Source organism: Hypanus sabinus, chromosome 12, assembly GCF_030144855.1.
Source record: "Hypanus sabinus isolate sHypSab1 chromosome 12, sHypSab1.hap1, whole genome shotgun sequence".
NCBI lineage: Eukaryota > Metazoa > Chordata > Chondrichthyes > Myliobatiformes > Dasyatidae > Hypanus > Hypanus sabinus.
Window position 1 is genome coordinate 16,472,018 of NC_082717.1, and position 21,201 is coordinate 16,493,218.

The 21,201-nt window shown below is 39.1% G+C and overlaps 1 protein-coding gene across 4 annotated transcripts in view; it reads right to left on the bottom strand.

The window, feature by feature from the left end:
• sdccag8 (SHH signaling and ciliogenesis regulator sdccag8) overlaps positions 1-21,201 on the bottom strand; it is a 415,457-nt gene that overhangs the window by 299,221 nt on the left and 95,035 nt on the right. For all 4 annotated transcript variants that reach the window (XM_059985604.1, XM_059985603.1, XM_059985605.1 and 1 more), the window contains exon 11: positions 20,270-20,404. In XM_059985604.1, coding sequence (XP_059841587.1) covers positions 20,270-20,404 — 135 coding nt within the window. The remainder of the gene's footprint in view (positions 1-20,269; positions 20,405-21,201) is intronic.

Genomic DNA, 21,201 nt, shown 5'->3' on the forward strand with positions numbered 1-21,201 from the left:
CCATTTATCTGACTTCTTACTACATTTGTTTAAATCATTTTGAAGTCTCTTTATATCCCCCTTACACTCGACCTAATTTTATGTCATCAGCAAAGAGCAAAAAGTTGTATTTAATTCTGTGCTCCAAATCAATATTATATTTTGTGAATGGTTGGGATTATTAGAACTGATCATTAAATTAGTCCTCTCATTACTGCCTGCCATCTCTGAAAAAGACCCAGATATTCCTGCTCTGTTTCCTCTCTGCAAACTAATTTTCATTGCATGTCACCATATTATCAGTCCCATTTGACCTAATGTTCCACACTAACCCTTATTGACAAATCCATATGGATTTTGCCTAATCCCTTTGATATTTCATAAGTGTCCTTTTATCTCATACTTTATAATAGGCTGCAGCATTTTCCTTGCTGCAGTGAACTTCAATGATACATTATTCACCCATTCAGAAATACAGATGGAGAGGGTGGCGAACCTGTGGAATTCTGTAACTCAAAGGCCAAACTGGCCAAGTTACTGACTACGTTTAAGAAAGGAATAGAAAGATCTCTGGATGTAAGGAGTATGGGAAGAGAAGAGAAATACAGCACTGAGATTGAGGAAAAGCCAAAAGGGTTAGTCTATTTTTTCTATGTTCCTATAATGCAAAAAAAAACCACCAATTTACTACTGGCATAAGGAACCTTGAGAAAATTGGCATCAAGTATATGGCATCAATGAATTAACAATAAGCTACTCAGACTAACTGCCCTCTGATAGTGCTTCTTAAAAAGGTAAGGTATGACTTGCTCCTAAACAGGAAAATTCTGCTCTAAATTCTACATTATCAGGTGTGCAGCAGCATGAAACATAACTATCAGAATATCGGAATTCTGGTAAATTGAGGTCAGGGTAAAGGAATCAATGTCCTTTTCTTTCTAAGTACCATGTTTAAAGTTAATTGAAACTTTGTTGATTTTGGAGGGAGGAATAATGTTCTTTTAGTACAAACAAAAATATTCATATTTTTTGAAAAACTACTGTGGCTCTTAAGTAGTGAAAAGATGCCAATAGTTCCAGATGTTAGAATTTTACACAGTCTGCAGAAGCTGGCAACTATCCCTTTCCCAAACTGTGGCCACTGCAGTACGGACTGTGCTTTGTGATATGAGCCAACAGGGACCATCACTGGCTTAATGTTTTTCACACTTTGCCTTGCTGGGACAAGCAGATGGGTGATTATTCTTACTCTAATTTGAGCAATTCATGAATACTTGATGTGTGCATTTTTCAAGTCAGAGTGAAACCGATGGCTTCAACAAAAGAAAGTTAATGTGTAAATTCCTTGCTTTATGTGCTTAACATAAGGGAAATTGAGCTTGTCAATTAGAACACTGTTCTTAAGTTACAACTATTTCACAGCTGTGGAATTTGTATGCTACCATTTTACAGAATGAATACATATCAAGCCAAAATGAATGGCTTGCTGAACTCCACAGCAAATTACCAGCAATGTCATCTTGCAGGTCACCTTAGAACAAACTGCAACATGGAAGTCATAGATAACATTGAGTAGAGTAGAGGTATATTGGATTTCCCACTCTAGACTCAGCACTGTTGGGTCAGAGCATGAACCTACTAAAATGAGGGGCTGGATGCCTTCACTAAATAATGTTAAGTTCATTGTTTTTACTTTATAACTAGGTCTTTTGTTGGTTTCTGTCAAGAAAATGTTCTTAACTAACTTTTCATATTTCTTTTCTTACTTTTACTTATATACTTATACTTTACTTTATTGTCACCAAACAATTGATACCAGAGTGTACAATCATTACAACGATATTTGATTCTTATATTTTAATAAAGGCGCTTATTTTTAAAAAAATAAATACTAATATCTATTTAAATATCAGAGACTTTTCACAATAATTCAAAAGGTCTTTGATGGCCAGAGTTTGTACGTTCTCCCCATTTCTGCTTGTTTTTTCTCTAGGTGGTCCAGTTTCCTCCCATATTCCAAAGATTTACCATTAGGATTAATACATCTCATTAATGCAGAGCATACTACTATGGTGCGGGAAGCATAACAACATCTGCGGGTCACCCTGCACAATCACTGATTTCATTTGACACAAACGACCCATTTCACCATATGGTTCGGTGTACATGTGGCAAATAAAGCTAATCTTTAAAGATCTAAAGAAGATCTTTAAAGAAGATCTCAAGAGAGATGGTGCCAGTGAACCACAGTGATGTGCAATGGGCTGATTACAAAATTCTAAATATATCTCTTGAATTATTCTCAATGCAATCTGCAGCCTGTAATTTCCCTTTAAGCAAAGTATTTTTATACCGTCCTAATGAACTAGCAAATTCCAGATCTACTGGAGGGCTTGGTGGATTTAACTCTCAGGCACACAGGTATGGCACCTTTGAGCAGATAAAGGTACCGAAGGACTGGAGGAGAGCCAATGTTGTTCCACTGTTTAAAAAATATCTAAACATAAACCAGGAAATTATAGGCTAATGAGCCTGACATCAGTTGTGGGAAAGTTATTGGAAGATATACTAAGGGACAGGAAATACAAGTATTTGGATAGATATGGACTGATTAAGGATAGTCAGCATGGTTTTGAGTATGATAGGTAATGTCAAACCAATATTATAGTGTTCTCAAGGAAGTTACCAGAAAAGTAGATAAAGGAAAGGCTGTGGATGTTGTCTACATGGACTTTAGCAAGGTATTTGACAAGGTCCCATGTGGGAGGTTGGATAAAAGTTTAGTCACTCGGCATTCAAGAGGTAGTAAATTGGATTAGACATTGTCTTTGTGGGAGATGCCAGAGAGTGGTAGTTGATGGTTGCCTCTCTGACTAGAGGCCTGTGACTAGTGGTGTGTCGCAGAGATTAGTGCAGTACCCTTTGTTGTTTGTCATCTACATCAATGATCTGGATGACAACGTGGTCAGCTGGATCAACAAATGTGTGGATGACACCAAGAATGAGGGCATGGTGGACAGCGAGGAAGGCTATCATGGCTAGCAAAGGGATCTCCATTGCTGGAAAAATGGCAGATGGAATTTCATGCAGACAAGTATGAAGTTTTGCACTTCAGTAGGACCAACCAAGGAATGTCTTACACTGTGAACAGTAGGGCACTGAGGAGCCTGGTAGAACAAAGGGATCTGGAAAGACAGGTCCATAGTTCATTGAAAGCAGCATCACAGGCAGACAGGGTCTCAAAGAAAGCTACAGGCACATTGACCTTCATAAATCAATATATTGAGTACAGGAGATGGGATGCTTTGTTGAACTTGTATAAGATGTTGGTAAGGACTAATTTAGAGTATTGTGTGCCGTTTTAGTCACCTACCTACAGGAAAAATGTAAACAAGGTTGAAAGAGTACAGATAAAATTTACAAGGATGTTTCTGGGTTTGGAAGACCTGAGTTACAAGGGAAGATTAAATAGGTTAGGACTGCATTCCTTAGTTCATAGAAGACTGAGATATGATAAGAGGTATACAAAATGATGAGGGGTATAGATAGGGTTAATGCAAGCGGGCTTTTTCCACTGAGGTTGGGTGGGACTACAACCAGAGGTCATGGGTTAAGGGTGAAAGGTGAAAAGTTTAATGGCAGCAAGAGAGAAACTTCTTCACTCAGAGGGTCATGGGAGTATGGAATGAGTTGCCAGCACAAGAGATACATGTGAGCTTGATTTCAGCATTTAGGAGAAGTTTGAACAGGTACATGGATTGTATGACTATGGAGGGTGCAGGGCAATGGGAATAGGCAGTTAAATGGTTTTGGCATGGACTAGATAGCCTGGAGGGCCTGTTTCTATGTTGTACTTTTCTATGACTTTGAGGAACATTGCCATATCTGGAAGATAGGGAGGAGGGCTAAAGCCAGGCTGAAATGCAGGGGATAGAAACTCCCTCTACCCCAGCATCTTGTTCGCAAACATACAGTCACTGGAGAACAAGATTGAGGTCCTAAAAGCAAGATTGTTGTACTGGAGGGAAATAAGGAATTGCTCCCTTCTGTGATTCACAGAGGCTTGGCTCACTCTGAACATGCTGGGTGCATTGCTAAGACCAGTAGGCTTCTTGATACACAGGATGGATCGAACTGCTGATTTAGAGAAGGGAAAAGGTGGGGATTTGTATTTCATGATAAACTCCTTGTTGTGTTTGGATGTGGTGGTTTTGTCATACTCTTGCTCCGCACCCCCCTCCCCCCCCACGACCTGGAATATCTAACAATTAAGTGCTGACTGTTCTACTTACCAAGAGAGTTCTCCCCCATGATCGCGACCACGGTTTAAAAACCGTCAAATGCCGATGTAATGAGGCACTCAAGATAATGAATGCTGCCATCACCAGACAAGAAGCAGTCCATGCTGATGCATTTCAAATTATAGTTGTGGATTTCCATCAGGTTCGTTTGAAGAAATCTCTACTGAATTATCATCAGCATATAACCTGTAGGACCAGGGTCCAAACACATTAGATCACTGATATACTACAGTTCAGAATGCCTACTGTTCCATGCATAGCTCGCTTTTCTGGAATTCTGATCACTTCACTGTCCTCCTACCTGTGTACTGGCAGAGGCTCAAGAGCAAGTCTATGAAATAAAGACAACAAAGAGGTGGCTGTGGGTGGCAGGGACATTGCTTCAAGTCGGAGGAGTGGGTTGTGTTCAAGGACTCATCAGAAGATCTGAATGAATATGCCACAGTCATCATGGACTGTATAAAAACAGTTGTGGATGAGTGCATCCCCACAAAATTATTCAGAGACTTCCCCAACCAGTAGCCCTGGATGAACAATGAAATTCTCAATTTGCTGAGGGCCAAATCAGTGGCGTTCAGGTCTGGCAACCAAGTAAGATACAAGAAGTCCAGGTGTGATCTCCGAAAAGCCATCTCATGTGTGAAGTGGCGATTCCAAGCCAAACATGAATCACTGAAGGATTTTTGACAGCTGCGGCAGGGCTTGAATGCTATCACCTCTAACAAAATGAAACCAAGCAACATAAGTGACAACAGGGCTTTGCTTCCAGATGAGATTAATGTCTTCTATGCTCACTTTGACTGCTAAAACACATGGAGGAACCTCCACGAACCACGCAGCTCCCAATGACCCTGCGATTTCAGTCTCTGAAGCTGATGTAGAGCATCCTTCAGCAGTGAACCCACAAAATCTTCCAGCCCAAATGAGGTACTTGGCTAAGTTATAAAGGCCTGTGCTGATCAAATGGCCAGAGGGTTCACCGATATCTTTAATCTCTCACTTTGACAGTCTGAGGTACCCATCAGCTTCAAGCAGGCTTGAATTATACAGGTTCCTAAGAAAAAGGTGGTAACATGTTTCAATGACTCTTGTCTAGTAGCAATTACATCAATTGTAATGAAGTGCATTGAGAGGTTGCTGATGAAATATATTAACTCTTGCCTGAAAAGCAACTTTGATGTGCTCCAATTTGTCTACAGTCACAACAAGTCAACAGCAGATGACATTTCACTGGCTCTTCAATCAATGCTGGACATCTGGACAGCAAAGATAAATACATACATCAGGATGGTCTTTACCAACCACTGCAAGGCATTCAATACCATCATCCCATCAAAACTAATCAATAAGCTTCAAGACCTTGGCCTCAATACCTCAGTGTGCAATTGGATGCTGAGTTTCCTCATTTGCAGACCCCTGTCAGTTCAGATTGGCAACATCTCCTCCATAATCTCCATCAGCATAAGTGCAGCATAAGGCTGTGTGCTTAGCTCCTGCTCCACTCACTTTATACTTGAGGATCAGAGCAGCTCTAATGCCATATTTTAGTTTGATAACAACACCACTATTATAGGCTGAATCAAAGGTGGATAGGAAGGAGACTGAAAATCTGTTTGAGTGGTGCCATAACAACAACCTCTTACTCAGTGTCATCAAGACCAAGGAGCTGATTATTGACTTCAGGAGAAAACTGGACATTCTGAAAGAGCCACTCCTCATCAGGGATTCAGAGGTGGAGAGACTTCGGTGTTATTATTTCAGAAGATTTCCTGGTCCCAACATGCAAACACAGTTATGGAGAAAGCACGGCAGTCCCTCTACTTCCTTAGGAGCTTGCGAAGGTTCAGCATGACATCTAAAACTTCTTTAGATGTATAGTGCAAAGTATATTGATTGGTTCCAACATGGCCTGTTATGGAACACCAATGCTCTTGAATGGAAAATCATACTGAAGGTAGTGGATGAGCCTCAGTCCAGCACAGACTTTATGCCTTTTTTCAAAGTGCATGACCATACAGTACCCTACACTATATTCCATCTGTAACTCCTTTGCTCATTCTCCCAAACTGTCCAACTCCTTCTGCCGATTCACTGCTTCCTCAAACTACCTGCCCCTCCTCCCATCCTCATTTGCAAACTTGGCCAGAAAGCCATCAATTCCATCAACCAGATCATTGACATATAATGTGAAAATAGGTGTCCCAAACACCAACTGTTGCAGAACACTGGTGGTCACAAGCAAATATGAAAAGGCTCCCTTTATTCTCACTCCTTGCCTCCTGCAAATCAGCCAATGCTTTATTCATGCTAGCATTGTTTCTGCAATACCATGGACTCTTAACTCGTTAAGCAGTCTCATGTGTGGCACCCTGTCAAAGGCCTTCTGAAAATCTAAGTAAACATCCACTGTTTCTCTTGCCTGTTATTTTCTCTAATAATTCCAACAGATTTGTCAGGCAAGATTTCCCCTGCAGGGAAACAGGCTGACTTTGGCCTATTTTATCATGTGCCTCCAAGTACCCTGAACCCTCATCCTTAATAATGGAACTCCAAAAGCTTCCCACTGAAGTCAGGTTAAGTGCCCTATAATTTCCTTTCTTCTGTCTCCCTCCCTTCTTAAAGAGTGGAATGACACCTGCAATTTTCCAGTCTTCTGGAACCATTCTGGAATCCAGTGATTCTTGAATGATCATTACTGATTCCTCCACAATTTCTTTAGCTACCTCTTTCAGAACCCTATGGTGTAGTCCATCTGGTCCAGTTGATTTACCTACCTTTAGACCTATCAGCTTCCCAAGCACCTTCTCCTTAGTAATAGCAACTACACTCATTTCTGTCCCCTGACACTTCCAAATTTCAGGCATTGTGCTCATATCTTTTGCAGTGAAGAATGACACAAAATACTCCCCCATTGCTATCTCTCCAGAATAATTTCCAGCTATACAACCTCCACACTCACCTCTCTTTTACGCTTTATATATTTGGAAAAAACTTTAGTGTCCTCTATATTATTGGCTAGCTTACCTTCATATTTTAACTTTTCTCTCCTTATGTTTTGTTTCCTTTTGTTCTTTTTTAAAAACCTCCACTTCTTTTACCTTACCGCTAATTTTTGCTATATTATACACCCCTCTTTGGTTTTTATTTTGTCTTGTGAGCCATGGTTACCTCACCCTCCCTTTAGAAAACTTAATCTTTGGGATCTATCCTGTAACTCTGAATAGCCCCCAGAAATTCCTGTCATTGCTATTCTCCCATCATCCCCCTTTCAATCAATTTTGGCCAGCTTCTCCCTCATGCTTCTGTAATTCCCTTTACTCTACTGTAATACTGATACATAAGACTTTAGTATCTTCCTCTCAAGTTGCAGGATGAATTCTATCATATTATGATAACTGCCTCCAAAGGGTTCCTTTCCCTTAGGCTTGCTAATCAAATCTGGTTCATTACAAAATACCCAATCCAGAATTGCCTTTCCCTTAGTAGGGTCAACCACAAGCTGCTCTAAAAAGCCATCTCAGAGGCAGTCTACTAATTCCCTCTTGTGGGATGCAGCACCAACCTGATTTTCCTAATCTACCTGGATATTGAAATCCCCCATGACTATTGTAACATTACCCATTTTACATGCCTTCCACCAGGTTCTTTTTACCCTTGAAGTTTCTAAACTCTATCCAAAATGATAGTAGATCTTCTGATCCTATGTCACCTCTTTCTAAGGATTTGGTGTTAATTTTTACCAACAAAGCCATCCCACCAAAGCCATCCCACCCTCTCTGCCTACCTGCTTGTCTTTTGATACAATGTGTATTCTTGTAAGTTAAACACCCAAATAAGATCTTCTTTCAGCCACGACTCAGTGATATCTTTACATCATAATCTCTAACTGTGGAACAAGATCATCTGCCTTATTCTGTATACTGTCTGCATTCAAATATAACAGCTTTAGTCCTGTATCCATCACTCTTTTCAATTTTTGCCCCCATGTTACACTTCTACTAAACTTGATTTTAAACTGCTTATCTTTTTAAAGAAAGAAATAAAGATTAGCTTTAATTGTCACACGTGTATCAAAACTACAGTGAATTGCTTTGTTTGAGTCAAACAAAACCAGTGAGGATTGTGCTGGGCAGCTCACAAGTGTCAACACACAACATATTAGTCCTAACTGTACATCTTTGGAATGTGGGAGGAAACTGGAGCAGCCAGAGGAGACCTACAGAATCAAATGATAAATATACAAACTTCTTACAGACAGCAGTAGGAAATGAGCCCCCATTTTACAGCAATACACTAACTGTCAAGCTACTGTCCCACCCCACAATGTGTGAAGTACTTTCAAAGCTTCTGTACTTCCGGTTTCAGATGGCGCTTGTGACCCTCAGCGACTTCTAGCTGGTAGCTGATGAAACAAGGATAGCAACTAAACCACACTTTTTCTGGTAAACGGTCATCGCAAGTAATAGTCTATAACCTCCCTTTGGACTTGGAGGCAATTCGTTGTTGTAGAACCAAGGCAAGGCAAGGTAGCTGGCCCGTCACTGAGAGTGTGCAAGAGCGTGAAAGGTTGTACGCAGGCTAAATCAAAGCCACAAGGTCAAGGCTCCAGCATGTATCGACGTGACTGAACATGATGTTCAGACGGAGATTTACAAGCCGAATCAAGGAGGCAAAGTAAAGTGTATCCAAGTGGCAGAACCTGTTGGTCAGATTTAAGCACCAAGCCTGATTGAAAAGGTCAGGGTGGCAAGAAGCAAGCCGGTTCTGATCACTGTCCGAAGTGGCAGAACCTGATGGTTAAATGGAGAGTTGAGCACTGGCCAGTTTGAAAAGGTCAAGGTGCCAGGGCCTGAGGTGAGGTACAGGCTGATTAAAAGCGCTGCTCTGTGCTGAACTATGGATCTTGGACTCTCACACAGACTTCAGTTCAGAATGCTATTTGCTTGCAGTTACTGTTTGCATGATGTAATTTTTCTCATTGCACATTGGGTTTTCGACAGTCTTTTTGGGTTACTGTATTTTATTCTAACATTTTCTTATAAGCATGATCTGCTTTATTATTTTTCTGTAAATTGGGTGCTAGACAGCTTTTTTCATATATTTGGAGTTTACTTTTGGGTTTCCTTGTTTCATGGCTGCCTGTTAGGAGATGAATCTCAAGGTTGTATAATGTATATGTACCTTGACAATAAATGTACTTTGAACTTTGAGAAGACTGATCTGCCTTTATTCCTTTTTAAAACTATTTGATTATCTTAATATCTATGATTATCTTTTTTATCTGTGTCTTTATTAAGCAAAGATAACATCTGACTTTTATTCTTTGTTTAATTTCTAAATAAAGACCAACCCAGTTTTCGAACCAGTAAGTTATCTAAAAGCTAACACCACAGCGATTCAGAATGCACTTTTCAAAGACATTACAAGGCTTCATGCATATAAAGGATCATAATACCCAGACAAAAGCTCACCAGCTTATGATGTCTGTGTCTTTGCCAATTCTTTGGAAGAGCTCTCCAATAAGGCCACGTCTCTGGTCTTTCTCCAGGGCCCTGCACATTTTCCCTTTCAATTATTTATTCAAGTCTCATTTGAAAATTCCTATCAAATCCACTTCCAACAACCAGTATTTAGAATCTGCCTGAAGGTCCAGTATACTGGGAGGTTCAAGGCTTACAGCAGATTAAATGGTTGAGTACTGACAGTTCTGTTTGTAATTGCTGGCAAGGGCCAGCCAGATCCAAGTCCATGACAAGTAATAGTGAAACAACAGGTTTAGAGTGGGAAGTTAAGTGATTAAAAAGTTGCATAACCTTGAAAAATTTGAACAGATTAGGTTTGAGTTTTCTCGCTTTTTACAATAATGGCTCTCAAGTCAAGAATTAGTAGTAGAACAAGGTGGAGAAGGTGGTGAAACCAAAAAAAAAACAAAACATTGGAAGAAAAAATTGTACAGTGAATCTCTTTGTGTAAAATAAAGACTGATCAAATTAGTAAAAACACAAGTGCCTGGATGAATGACATCAAAGAGAAATAAAAAAGTAATAATGCTAACAATCAACATTGAAAAACAGCGGAGAACATAATAGTAAGGTCCGCCCAACAGAGAAATTGAAAAGCACTGTCTACAAATAAAAAACTCTCTTCTTCTTGTACTCTTAAAAAAAACATATTGTTAATAATAATGTAATTTAATTTTTGAGTTACCAGGTTAGTTAAGTGTACTATTAATTGTGCTGAAAGTCATGACCCTGACAAAATTAAAGTTTCTGTTGTTTGAAAAGGAGAGAGTCTGTAAAAGGCAGAGAACAAAGAAGTTATAGATTCTCTATTTCCTCAAACTAATGTCTATTCAATGCAAGACCTTTAATTAAGTAGCTAATACAATCAACAGCTGAACTGGTAGGAAGAAACTAATCAAACTGCATCCATTCTCAATTGGATTTGACATTTATTCCATACAGTTAGTTCTAATAGTTCAAATGGATACAAGTTAAACATTGCTTTAAAATTCACAGAACAATATAAGCATCTGGATGAGTGCAACAGGCTGTATTTTTACAGAGCAGTGTGATGTTTTTCACTTGTCTTGAATTGAGTTTTGTGATGACACAGAAGTAAACACTTCATACTGCATCTAGCAGCAGAGTTTAAAGATAAAATTATAACACTTCTAATTGATGTGATGTGCACCAAAGTAAAAGTAAAAATCAAACTAAAGATGAAATTTTTGGGTTCACCAAAGCAAGAGAACTCATCTCCATGGGATAGTTAAATGGATTGAAAGAGTTTGTGAGGATACTACCTAACATAGTAAAGGAAATTTTTTTAGTTTCAGTCATCAAGCAATGTCACTACATGACCTCTCCTAATACTAAAAATCACTCATGCAGGAGTGAAAAAAAGAACTACATGTATTCGTCCATGAAGTTTCACTGTTTACAACACATCTCAAAACAATTCATAACCAGTATTACTTTTGAAGGATGATTGAGTGCTGTGTGAAAATGTGGCAACAAACCTGTTGATTACAAAATGTTGCAAAAAATACAATGTAAATAAACAGTTAAAATGGGTTTGGTTATGTTGATGATAGATCAGTGTTGGTCAGAGCCACAGGGGGAAAAATAAAGTTAACAAAAATATTTACATTCACTTAACCAGACAAATTAATCTAGTTTCATACAGCACAGAAATATGCCAGATAAAATCATAACAAACCAGCAGTATCTGCAAGGATATGACAGCTTGAATCTTGTTTTAATTGGACTTTACCTCATAATTTTCTAGGAGCCAGTAATGTAACTACCAAGGCATGGCTAGAAGTAAATAGATATATACAAGCTCACAAGTGAATAAATCTCAGTTACTAGTACTGCTGGAGTCTGCCAGCTGTGGACACTGTGCCCCATGGTATCTGCTGTACATTCTGTCCAACATAATCAAATGGTTTACTAGCTTAGAAAGACAATACCTACTGGAGATTTTGTAAAGTCAATGCAGATTGTGTATAAGAAAGAAATTACTTCAATATGAACCAAATGATCTGAGTTTCCATTAATTTTAACTGTTAAGCTTTAAATATAGTAAAATTGGGTACACTCCGTGATGTTACAGACATAGATCTTATGAAAATGGTGTCTTGCTTACATAAACTCACACTAATTTCTCTGCACTGGAGGAGGAAGACATTGTGATTTGAGGAATGCTATTTTTTCAGTCTTCATAAGACAGAGCTATCATTTTTTCCCCTCAGCGGGGAGAGTTGATTCTTTACATTCTTTTAGAACGAGAGGCATTAGACTTTGCCAGAGTTTTTAGTAAAGAGAAATTTAAAAAATGGTATTTGTGTTTAAGCCCTTAGAAAGAAGATGAAGGTAGATGAGTCTTGGAGATTTTGCTTCTACCAGTGCCAATGTTCAATTGGAGCTTTACAAATTTATTCTGGCAAAGTGTTGAAGCAGCATGATGCACATCAATCATCCTAATTCTTTTCCTGAAAACCCAATCCACTTGCAGGTGTCTTGCTCATCCTCACAATACTGACTACAGAGAATGAGATTTCCTTAATACTTGTACGATCGTCTTTGAGTGGTGAATAATAAAGCACAAACCCCCATCACAGAGGGAAGGCTTTCAGATCACCATTTGAACCAGATTCAATTGCCAATGGACTTGTATAGCATCTGCCATAGTACTGCCCAATGTGTAGATTTACACTTTCTTCTACATGCATATGCTCACAGCAAGGGTGTGTAAGTTTTATCTATGAAGGAATCTGTCAATGAAGGCAATGCATGCAAATATAACCATCTGTCAAATGTGTCAGGACTGGAAAATGTTTAGCTAAGAGGATACATTGAATAAGCTGGGGTGGAATAGAAAAGGCTGTGGGGCAATTTAACTGAGGAATATAAAATTCCAAGAGGACTGCTTAGTGTAGAGTAAATAGAAAAGATATATTTCCCTTAGCAGGAGTTCAAATATTTGAGCCACAGATCTGAAGTAATTTGTGAAAGGATTAAGGGAAAGATGAAGACAGATGTTTTCATCCAGATGGTGGTAGGAGTCTGGAGCACCTTACTTGAAAGAGATAGAAGCAGAAGCTACATTGCATCAGAAAGACACTCTGATGTGTATTTGAGTAGCTATGATCTGCAGAGCTATGGAAGTAGGAAGGTAGCAAGAGGGGGATAGTCTCCCCCCACGGTGGCTTGGACTCAATGAAACTTCTGCATGATGAAATTTGAGTGAGAAGATACAATATATTGTATGAGCAGGAATATAAAAATGTGCAGTTTCCAAATGGAAACAGAAATTGACAGATACCTCAAGAGTCCTAGAAGAGCCTTAGTGCTCTGCATGCTGGGATAAAACCCGCACAACATAAATATTTTCCTTAAGATATCAGCCCAAAGCACATTAGGAATTGGGTGATATGTGCCGGAATTGATTCTGCAAAGCTAGAAAGAACACTTCTGTTCCTTTTTTTTTCCCAGATAGAAAAGTTTAAAAAAAAATTGTGGAAAGCTGCCAGCAGTTCATTTAAGGTTAAGACACTAGAGACCCATACTCCTCTCAGTTACTCACTGATTCTGATACTCTAAAATAAAAGCAAAATAAAAACTGTAGATGCTGGAAATCTGTTATAAAAAGAGGTAGATCTATAAATATTCAAAAGATGATCTATACAGAGAGAAATTTTCTAGAGCAGGGAGTGTGAGTATTCTTGGTGCGTTAAAATATGGCTGTGTTTAGCGCTAATGCCAAATTGCATCCCCTGCAAAATGTCACAAAACCAGTCAATTTCCAGTTTGAAATAAACTTCAGCTAGAAACAAGCACTAAAAGGACGTGTGGTTCACAACTGGACTAGGCTCAGCTGAATGCACTTGCTGACACCTCGCTGCATGGCAAACAGAGAAGGGCATCAACCCTGAAAAGTCACACTCCATATGGCTGCCAGGCAGCAGCAAAAGACATCATAGTTTCCACGAAGAAGCGGGAGTCTGCAAAGGAGAGAAAGGAGTTCCCAGATTCCATGAAAGGAGTATCATTCAGGAGGGAGGAACAGTATATAAAAAGCAGGAGACCTGATAGGGTCACAGTTAGAAAAAAATGACATGAAGTGGCTAAAAGCAGTCAGGACTGTAAGTGTCAGCTTGAAGAAATGGTACAAAAATAAGATTTGTTATCTGACAAGATGTGTCAAAAAGAAATCTACACTACTACAAATGTCACAAAAACCAGCCTTTCCTCCATGGACTCTGTCAATATTTCTCACTGCCCTGGAAAAGCAGCCAATATTACTGAAGAACCCTCCCACCTCAGACATTTTCTCTTCTTCTCCACCCTTTCATCAGACAGAAAATATAAAAGCTTGAGAACATGCACCACAAAGCTTAAGAACAACTTTGACCTCACTGTTAAAAGGCTCTTGAACAGACCTCTTGTTTATTGAGGATGAACTTTTAACTTCACAACCTAATTCATCGTGAACCATTTACCTTAATGTTTACCTGTGCTGCACTTTCTCTGCAACTGTAACATTACATTCTGAATTTTGTTACAGCCTAGCAAGCCATTCAGATTAACCATTATCCTACATTCATACACAGAAAAAATAAAAACAGTTGATCACCTGTCATTGATCTAAACATAAAATTCAGACAAAAATAATCTTTGGAAAATTCACAACATTCAATAGCCAAGAGGTTACCTTGACCAGAAACTCAACTGCATATGAAGTTATAAATAACTTCACTGGAACTGCACAGGTCAGGTACTAGTTATCCTGTTGCAACCGACTCGCAAATCAACATACAAAGCTTCACAATTCAGATGTTTGATGAAATTTGCTCCATTGTCCGTAAGACCATGACATAGGAGCAGAATCAGGCCATTCAGCCCATCAAGACTGCTCTACCATTCCATCATGGCTGATCCTGGATTCCATTCAACCCCATACAACTACCTTCTTGCCCTATCCTTTGATAGTCTGACCAATCAGGAAATTATCAATTTCCATTTTAAATATACCCACAGACCTGGCCACCACCACAGTCTGTGGTAAAGCATTCCACAGATTCACTACTCTGGCTAAAAAAATTCCTCCTCACCTCTGTTCTAAGAGGTCACCCCTCAATTTTGAGGCTGCACCCTCTAGTTCTGGATACCCCCACCATAGGAAACATCTTCTCCACATTTACCTTATCAAGTCCTTTCAACATTCAGTAGGTTTCAATGAGATCCTCTCCCCCCCACATTCTTCTAAATTCCAATCAGTACAGGCCCAAACACTCCTTGAATATTAACCCCTTCATTCCCAGAATCATTCTCATGAACTTCCTCTAGACTCTCTCCATGCCAACACATCCTTTGAAATATGGGGTCCAAAATGTTGACAATACCCCAAGTGTGGCCTGATTAGTGTCTTATAAAGCCCCAACATTATCTCCTTGCTTTTACATTCTATTCCCCTTGAAATAAATGCGAACTTTGCATTTGCCTTCTTTACCAGAGAAAAGTAGCGGTCCCAATACTGACCCCGGAGGAACACCACTAGTCACTGGCAGCCAACCAGAAAAGGCCCCCTTTATTTCCACTGCCTGCCTCCTGCCTGACAGCTGTTCCTCTATCCATGCCAGTATCTTTCCTGTAACCTTTTAAGACATTATCTTGTTAAGAAGCCTGATGTGTGGCAACTGATCAAAAATCTTTTGAAATGCCTGGAGATAGAAACATAGAAAACCTACAGCACAATACAGGCCCTTCAGCCCACAAAGTTGTGCCAAACATGTCCCTACCTCAGAAATTACAAGACTTACCTATAGCCCACTATTTTACTAAGCTCCATGTATCTATCTAAAAGCCTCTTAAAAGACTCTATCGTATCCGTCTCCACCACCGTTGCCAGCAGCCCATTCCACGCACTCACCACTCTCTGAGTAAAAAACGTACCCCTGACATCTCCTCTGTACCTACTCCCCAGCACCTTAAACCTGTGTCCTTTTGTGCCAAACTTTTCAGCCCTGGGAAAAAGCCTCAAACTATCCACACAATCAATGCCTCTCATCATCTTTATCAGGTCACCTCTCATCCTCCTTCGCTCCAAGGAGAAAAGGCCGAGTTCACTCAACCTACTCTCATAAGGCATGCTCCCCAATCCAGGCAACATCCTTGAAAATCTCCTCTGCACCCTTTCTATGGCTTCCACATCCTTCCTGTAGTGAGGCGACCAGAACTGAGCACAGTACTCCAAGTGGGGTCTGACCGGGGTCCTATATAGCTGCAACATTACCTCTCGGCTCCCAAATTCCCTTCCCATAGATAGTTTGTCTCTTCCCATAGATGTTGCCTGAACCTGAGCTTCCCTTGCCTTTTTTGAGTGTTACACTGGATTTCCAGCATCAGCAGAATCTCAAATGTTTTGGACCAACTTCGATTGTTTTCACTGAGTTCCCCAGTGGAACTCTTGAACTCGTGGCCTCACAATCTACAGCATAACCTTGTGCCTTGTTTCCTACCTGCAATGCAGTCCCTCTGCACCTGTGACATTTCATTCTGCATTCTGTTTTTGTTTTACTTTGTACTATCTCAAAGTGCCATTGGAATAAATTGACTTGAATGAACACTCTGCAAGACACATTTTCAAGACATAAATAATAAACAAATTTACCAATTTAATTGACCAAAAGTACAAAGCTAGTCAAGTATTGTGATGAAGCACTTGCTCTACATTTCCACTTCTCCAGGAGCATCCCTTTATGCAGGGGATTGAAAGTTACAAGTGAGAGAATATTCTTACAAAATTTGTATTGAGCAGGAAAGTGTGATACCCTGTGGATTAGATCAAATTGAGAGCAAGGTGAAATATACAGCTTCGTTGCAAGGATTGGAAAGCATTTGCGCCTCTGGAAAGGTGATTGGCAGGAAAGGAGCAAAGAAAGCTAACTGCAATGGAATTCTCCTCTTGATCAGATGCTTAAAACATGGTCTTGTTATAATCAACAGCATGTTTTGTCACACAAGCTCCTACCAAAGTTCAATGCAACACTCTTGAATCAGGGACCACCTGTCCGATTGTACCAACAGCCATGTCAGTGCCGTACATTTGCTACTGACACCTCCCAGCTCCATGGACTGGGAATCAATCCAAACTTCTCGTGGTCCATACACATGTTTCCTTTCATTGGTTCCCCCAAGTGTTCTGGTTTCCTCCCAGATCTCAAAGATGTTCTGGTAGATTAAGTGGCTTTTATAGACTGCTGTGAGTACGGTCTGGGTGGCAGCAGATATATGGGTGTGGGAAGTTGATGAGCATGTGAAAGAGAATAAGTCAGACATGGGTAAATGAGAGAAATGGAACTAATAGGAGGGGCTCGGAGCCAGCAGAGTTAAATAATCTTTGAATGCATTGCAGGAAGTCATAAGTAATAAGAAATACCCATACTATGACTGATGCCAGGCTGACTGACTTCTGTTAGCCTGGCTCCAAATCAGCAGTATCTCCAAAAGGATTCAATGTCTCAAGGAGACCACTACAGTGTCATCTTCACAACTTCATTTCTTTCTCAAAAAGATACTGGGGCATTACTTGAACATGTGACAGGAAGTTCTGTAACATCATATTCAAGAAACATTCACAGGCAAAACACATGACTGTGAGGACCGCGAATGCATGAAAACTGAGTATGGATTATGACACAGTACTTTCCAGCTAGTATTCATTTACTTATGATTGTACTTAATAAGCGAAGCCCCTCATGTTGCAATATTCTTTAATAATGATAATAATAACTGAATAAATAATATGAGGAATTATTGATTGAAAAGAGCAGTGCAATCAGGCACTTCTAGCAAGATGATACTTTTGGGTAATTTACCTGACTGTATTAATAGGATACTGTCAGTGGGAATGGTAAATGGATAACTGATATTGGAAATTAAAATGAATGTCAAGCACATTAACTCAATGAACGTTAATTTTTGGGTCACAATACAACATTAAAATTTTCAGGTACATGAACAAATGATTCTAGCTGAAAGTAATGCACCTTTTGCATTCCCTCTAGTTCTTAATGCACTACTCTTAAACTTATACTCTTATACAAATTACTCTTATACAAATTAAACATCAAACATTAAAATATATTAAAATTGCCTCAATGACAATTTGTTTGCTTTAATAGAGATAATTATAATAATTCTGCAACATTTTACTGATTCATCACTTAAAATTCATAAAGTAAAAGAATGAAACCTTGTATAACAAGTGAAAATTTGCTCAACAAATAAAGACACAGGTCATTAATCACTGACTGAAGACACAAGATCATTAATCATTTGCTAGAAATCATTATAGTGGTATTCACTGAAATATTAATATCAATGGATTTTGACATAGCTCAATATAGCTATATAACCTATATGTGAAATGACATCATCTACCTTTCCATGTAATTTATTGGCAAAAAAATCTATTCTGAGGTAGTTTTCCACTCTAGAGACAAAAAGGATATCAGACAACACTTTTAGAAGAAGCTGAATTCATGTAGCTCAAATTTACATTTTATTTCTTGTTATAAACACAGTCATCCTCTAAAGTGGTTAGACTGTCAATAGACAAGACTCTAACAATTCCTTTCTAACTGGAACCAGGAGACTTCAACTATCAAACAAACTGTAGCTTGTTATTCATCCTTCAGGCTTCACAGCATGCTCAGCCACCTCAAGGCTATTGTTACTGAGACAAAGAACGACACGTCAGTCGTGACTGTGGACCAGAATACATAGAAGACAAAAGACATTGCATGGAAATCATCAGCAAGCACAAAATAAATCATCTCTGCCCATCATTTCTCAAATGGCAATTGTCATTTCAAGAGGGAAATGTGAAGTGCGTAATTATAATGTGCTAACTGCAACAGAAGAATAATGAAAATCAAATGGAATTGGGGAAAAAGTCATTTGAAGAAGAAACATTTCAGAAGTGATCCAGACTATATTAAATTAACACTAGATTTTTGAAGCACTATGACAAAATACAATTCTAATACTGAAAATAAATGCTAGATGAAGTTCGAACAGATGATTCTGAAAGCCCTTGGGCAAGATCCTGATGGACCAGACCATCAAACTGAATCACAACACAGTCTTCACATACCCTTGGGCCAGATGTGGTGGGCTACTCTTGCCAGACAATTGCATCCTTGAATCATGCAGCAATGTCAAAATGACTACTAAGTCATGGAGTGGTATACTACTGAGACTCCACTAAGAGAGCAGTCCAATATACAGTGATGGAATAATGGTGATGGAGCTTTACCTTTTGTCTGCTGAAGTCAACTCAGAGACACTTAAAAATTATTGAGATTGAGGTAAATAATTAAAATGGTAATTAAAACCTAAGAGCACTGATTAATATAAAATGTTTATTAATAGACTTATATTTTCCAATTACTCCTAATCTGCAGACCTAGAATCCCCAATAAATTCTGAAAATCACAAGGGTCTGACTGGCACAAGATCTGACAGACAGTTCCCCAGCAAAATGCAGTAATTCCCAAATCTCTCAATAAATTCCAGATTTGCTTCAATCTAAATAACTGAATGGCAGCTGTTCCACCTGAAACTGCTAGCCTCAACCCAAGATTTTGGCCCTCAAGATAGGTGATGCAAGTTATGTGAATATACATTATGTGCAATTAAAGTGAATAAAACTATGAAAACAGATTATTATATTTTATAAGTCATTTAATATAAAAACTTTAAAATAATGAATTTACACTGATTAATGCCTAGGCTAGTATTTTGGGGCACCATATCGTAGCTGCTCAATCAGTTCTGCCCTTTTGCCATAAATAACTTACTTTCTTCCATCTTGTCTGCATTTTATTTCTATAGAATGGGGGCACACACACAAAAGTATACCAATAATATCACAAGGAGACATGTGATGAATAATATCAACTTGTGCATCACTTGACCAGTGTGTGGGCAAAGGTGATTTTAACAAATTTTGAATTATTTATCAAAAAATAAACAAGATACATAATGTATCTCTACGTGAATACTTATCAAATAGAATACAACTTGGACCTAGTACAAGGGAATCCAAAAGAAATGAAATTCACTCAATACTGATGAAAGGTCGTTCATCTGAAATGTTAACTGCTCTTCTCCTCTCGATATCCTGACTTGATAAATTTTTTCAGTATCTCAGGCTGATCTTCATCAGGATCTTTTACTAATTTTCATTATTTTCCATTTTACTTCACATTTCCAACATCTGCTGGTTTATAGTTTCTCAATGTAAAACAATTCCAGTTCACTCGGTTATAATGAATAATACTCCCAAGGGTAAGTGGATGCAAGAGAGATTGACCCTACAATACCCCAGTATATATTTACTTACAAACATTCAACCAGCAAAGATTACAAGGATAGGATTATCGTGTTACCACCTCCAGATAACTTTAAACTTTATACCTTATTAACTTCCATCTCGGTTTGTTTTAGTTGCTTCCGAGTTGCTTCCAATTGGCTGCATGCTGAATCCTTCTCTCTTATCAGCCTCTGTAACCGACTTTCAAGACATGCAACATTCTCTGACAAACAGCTCACCTGTAAATAAACGGTGTAACATTAATGTTATTTATTAGCAAGTGCTGCTCACTGTTGTAATTCCAGATTTGACCAACTTTTATACAGACAAATATACATTTTTTAAAAATCCAGTATCACTTCTGTGGGCATAAACACCTTGGTACTGAGAAATACAAGAGGAAAATAACCAGACTGGTTCAAGCTGACAGGAAGGCAAGAATAACTCAAATAACCTCTATAGGACCCTGGTCAGACCCCACTTGGAGTACTGTGTTCATTTCTGGTTGCCTCACTACAGGAAGGATGCCGAAGCCATAGAAAGGGTGCAGAGGAGATTTACAAGGATGTTGCCTGGATTGGAGAGCATGCCTTATGAGAATAGGTTGAGTGAACTTGGCCTTATCTCCTTGGAGCGACTGAGGATGAGAGGTGACCTGATTGAGGTGTACAAGATAATGAGAGGCATTGACTGTGTGGATAGTCAGAGGCTTTTTCCCAGGGCTGAAATGGTTGCCACAAGAGGACACAGGTTTAAGGTGCTGGGGATTAGGTACGGAGGAGATATCAGGGGTAAACACAAAGTATACTGCAGATGCTGTGGTCAAACCAACATATACAAACAAGCTGGATGAACTCAGCAGGTCGGGCAGCATTCATTGAAATGAGCAGTCAACGTTTCGGGCTGGTAATTCCGTAATTCCCTCCCTCTCCCTTCCTCCATCCCACTTTCACTCTGTCTCCTCTTCTAGCTGCCCATCACCTCTCTCATGATTCTGACTGCTTCTACTACCCGGAGTGCTTTCCCCATAGATTCC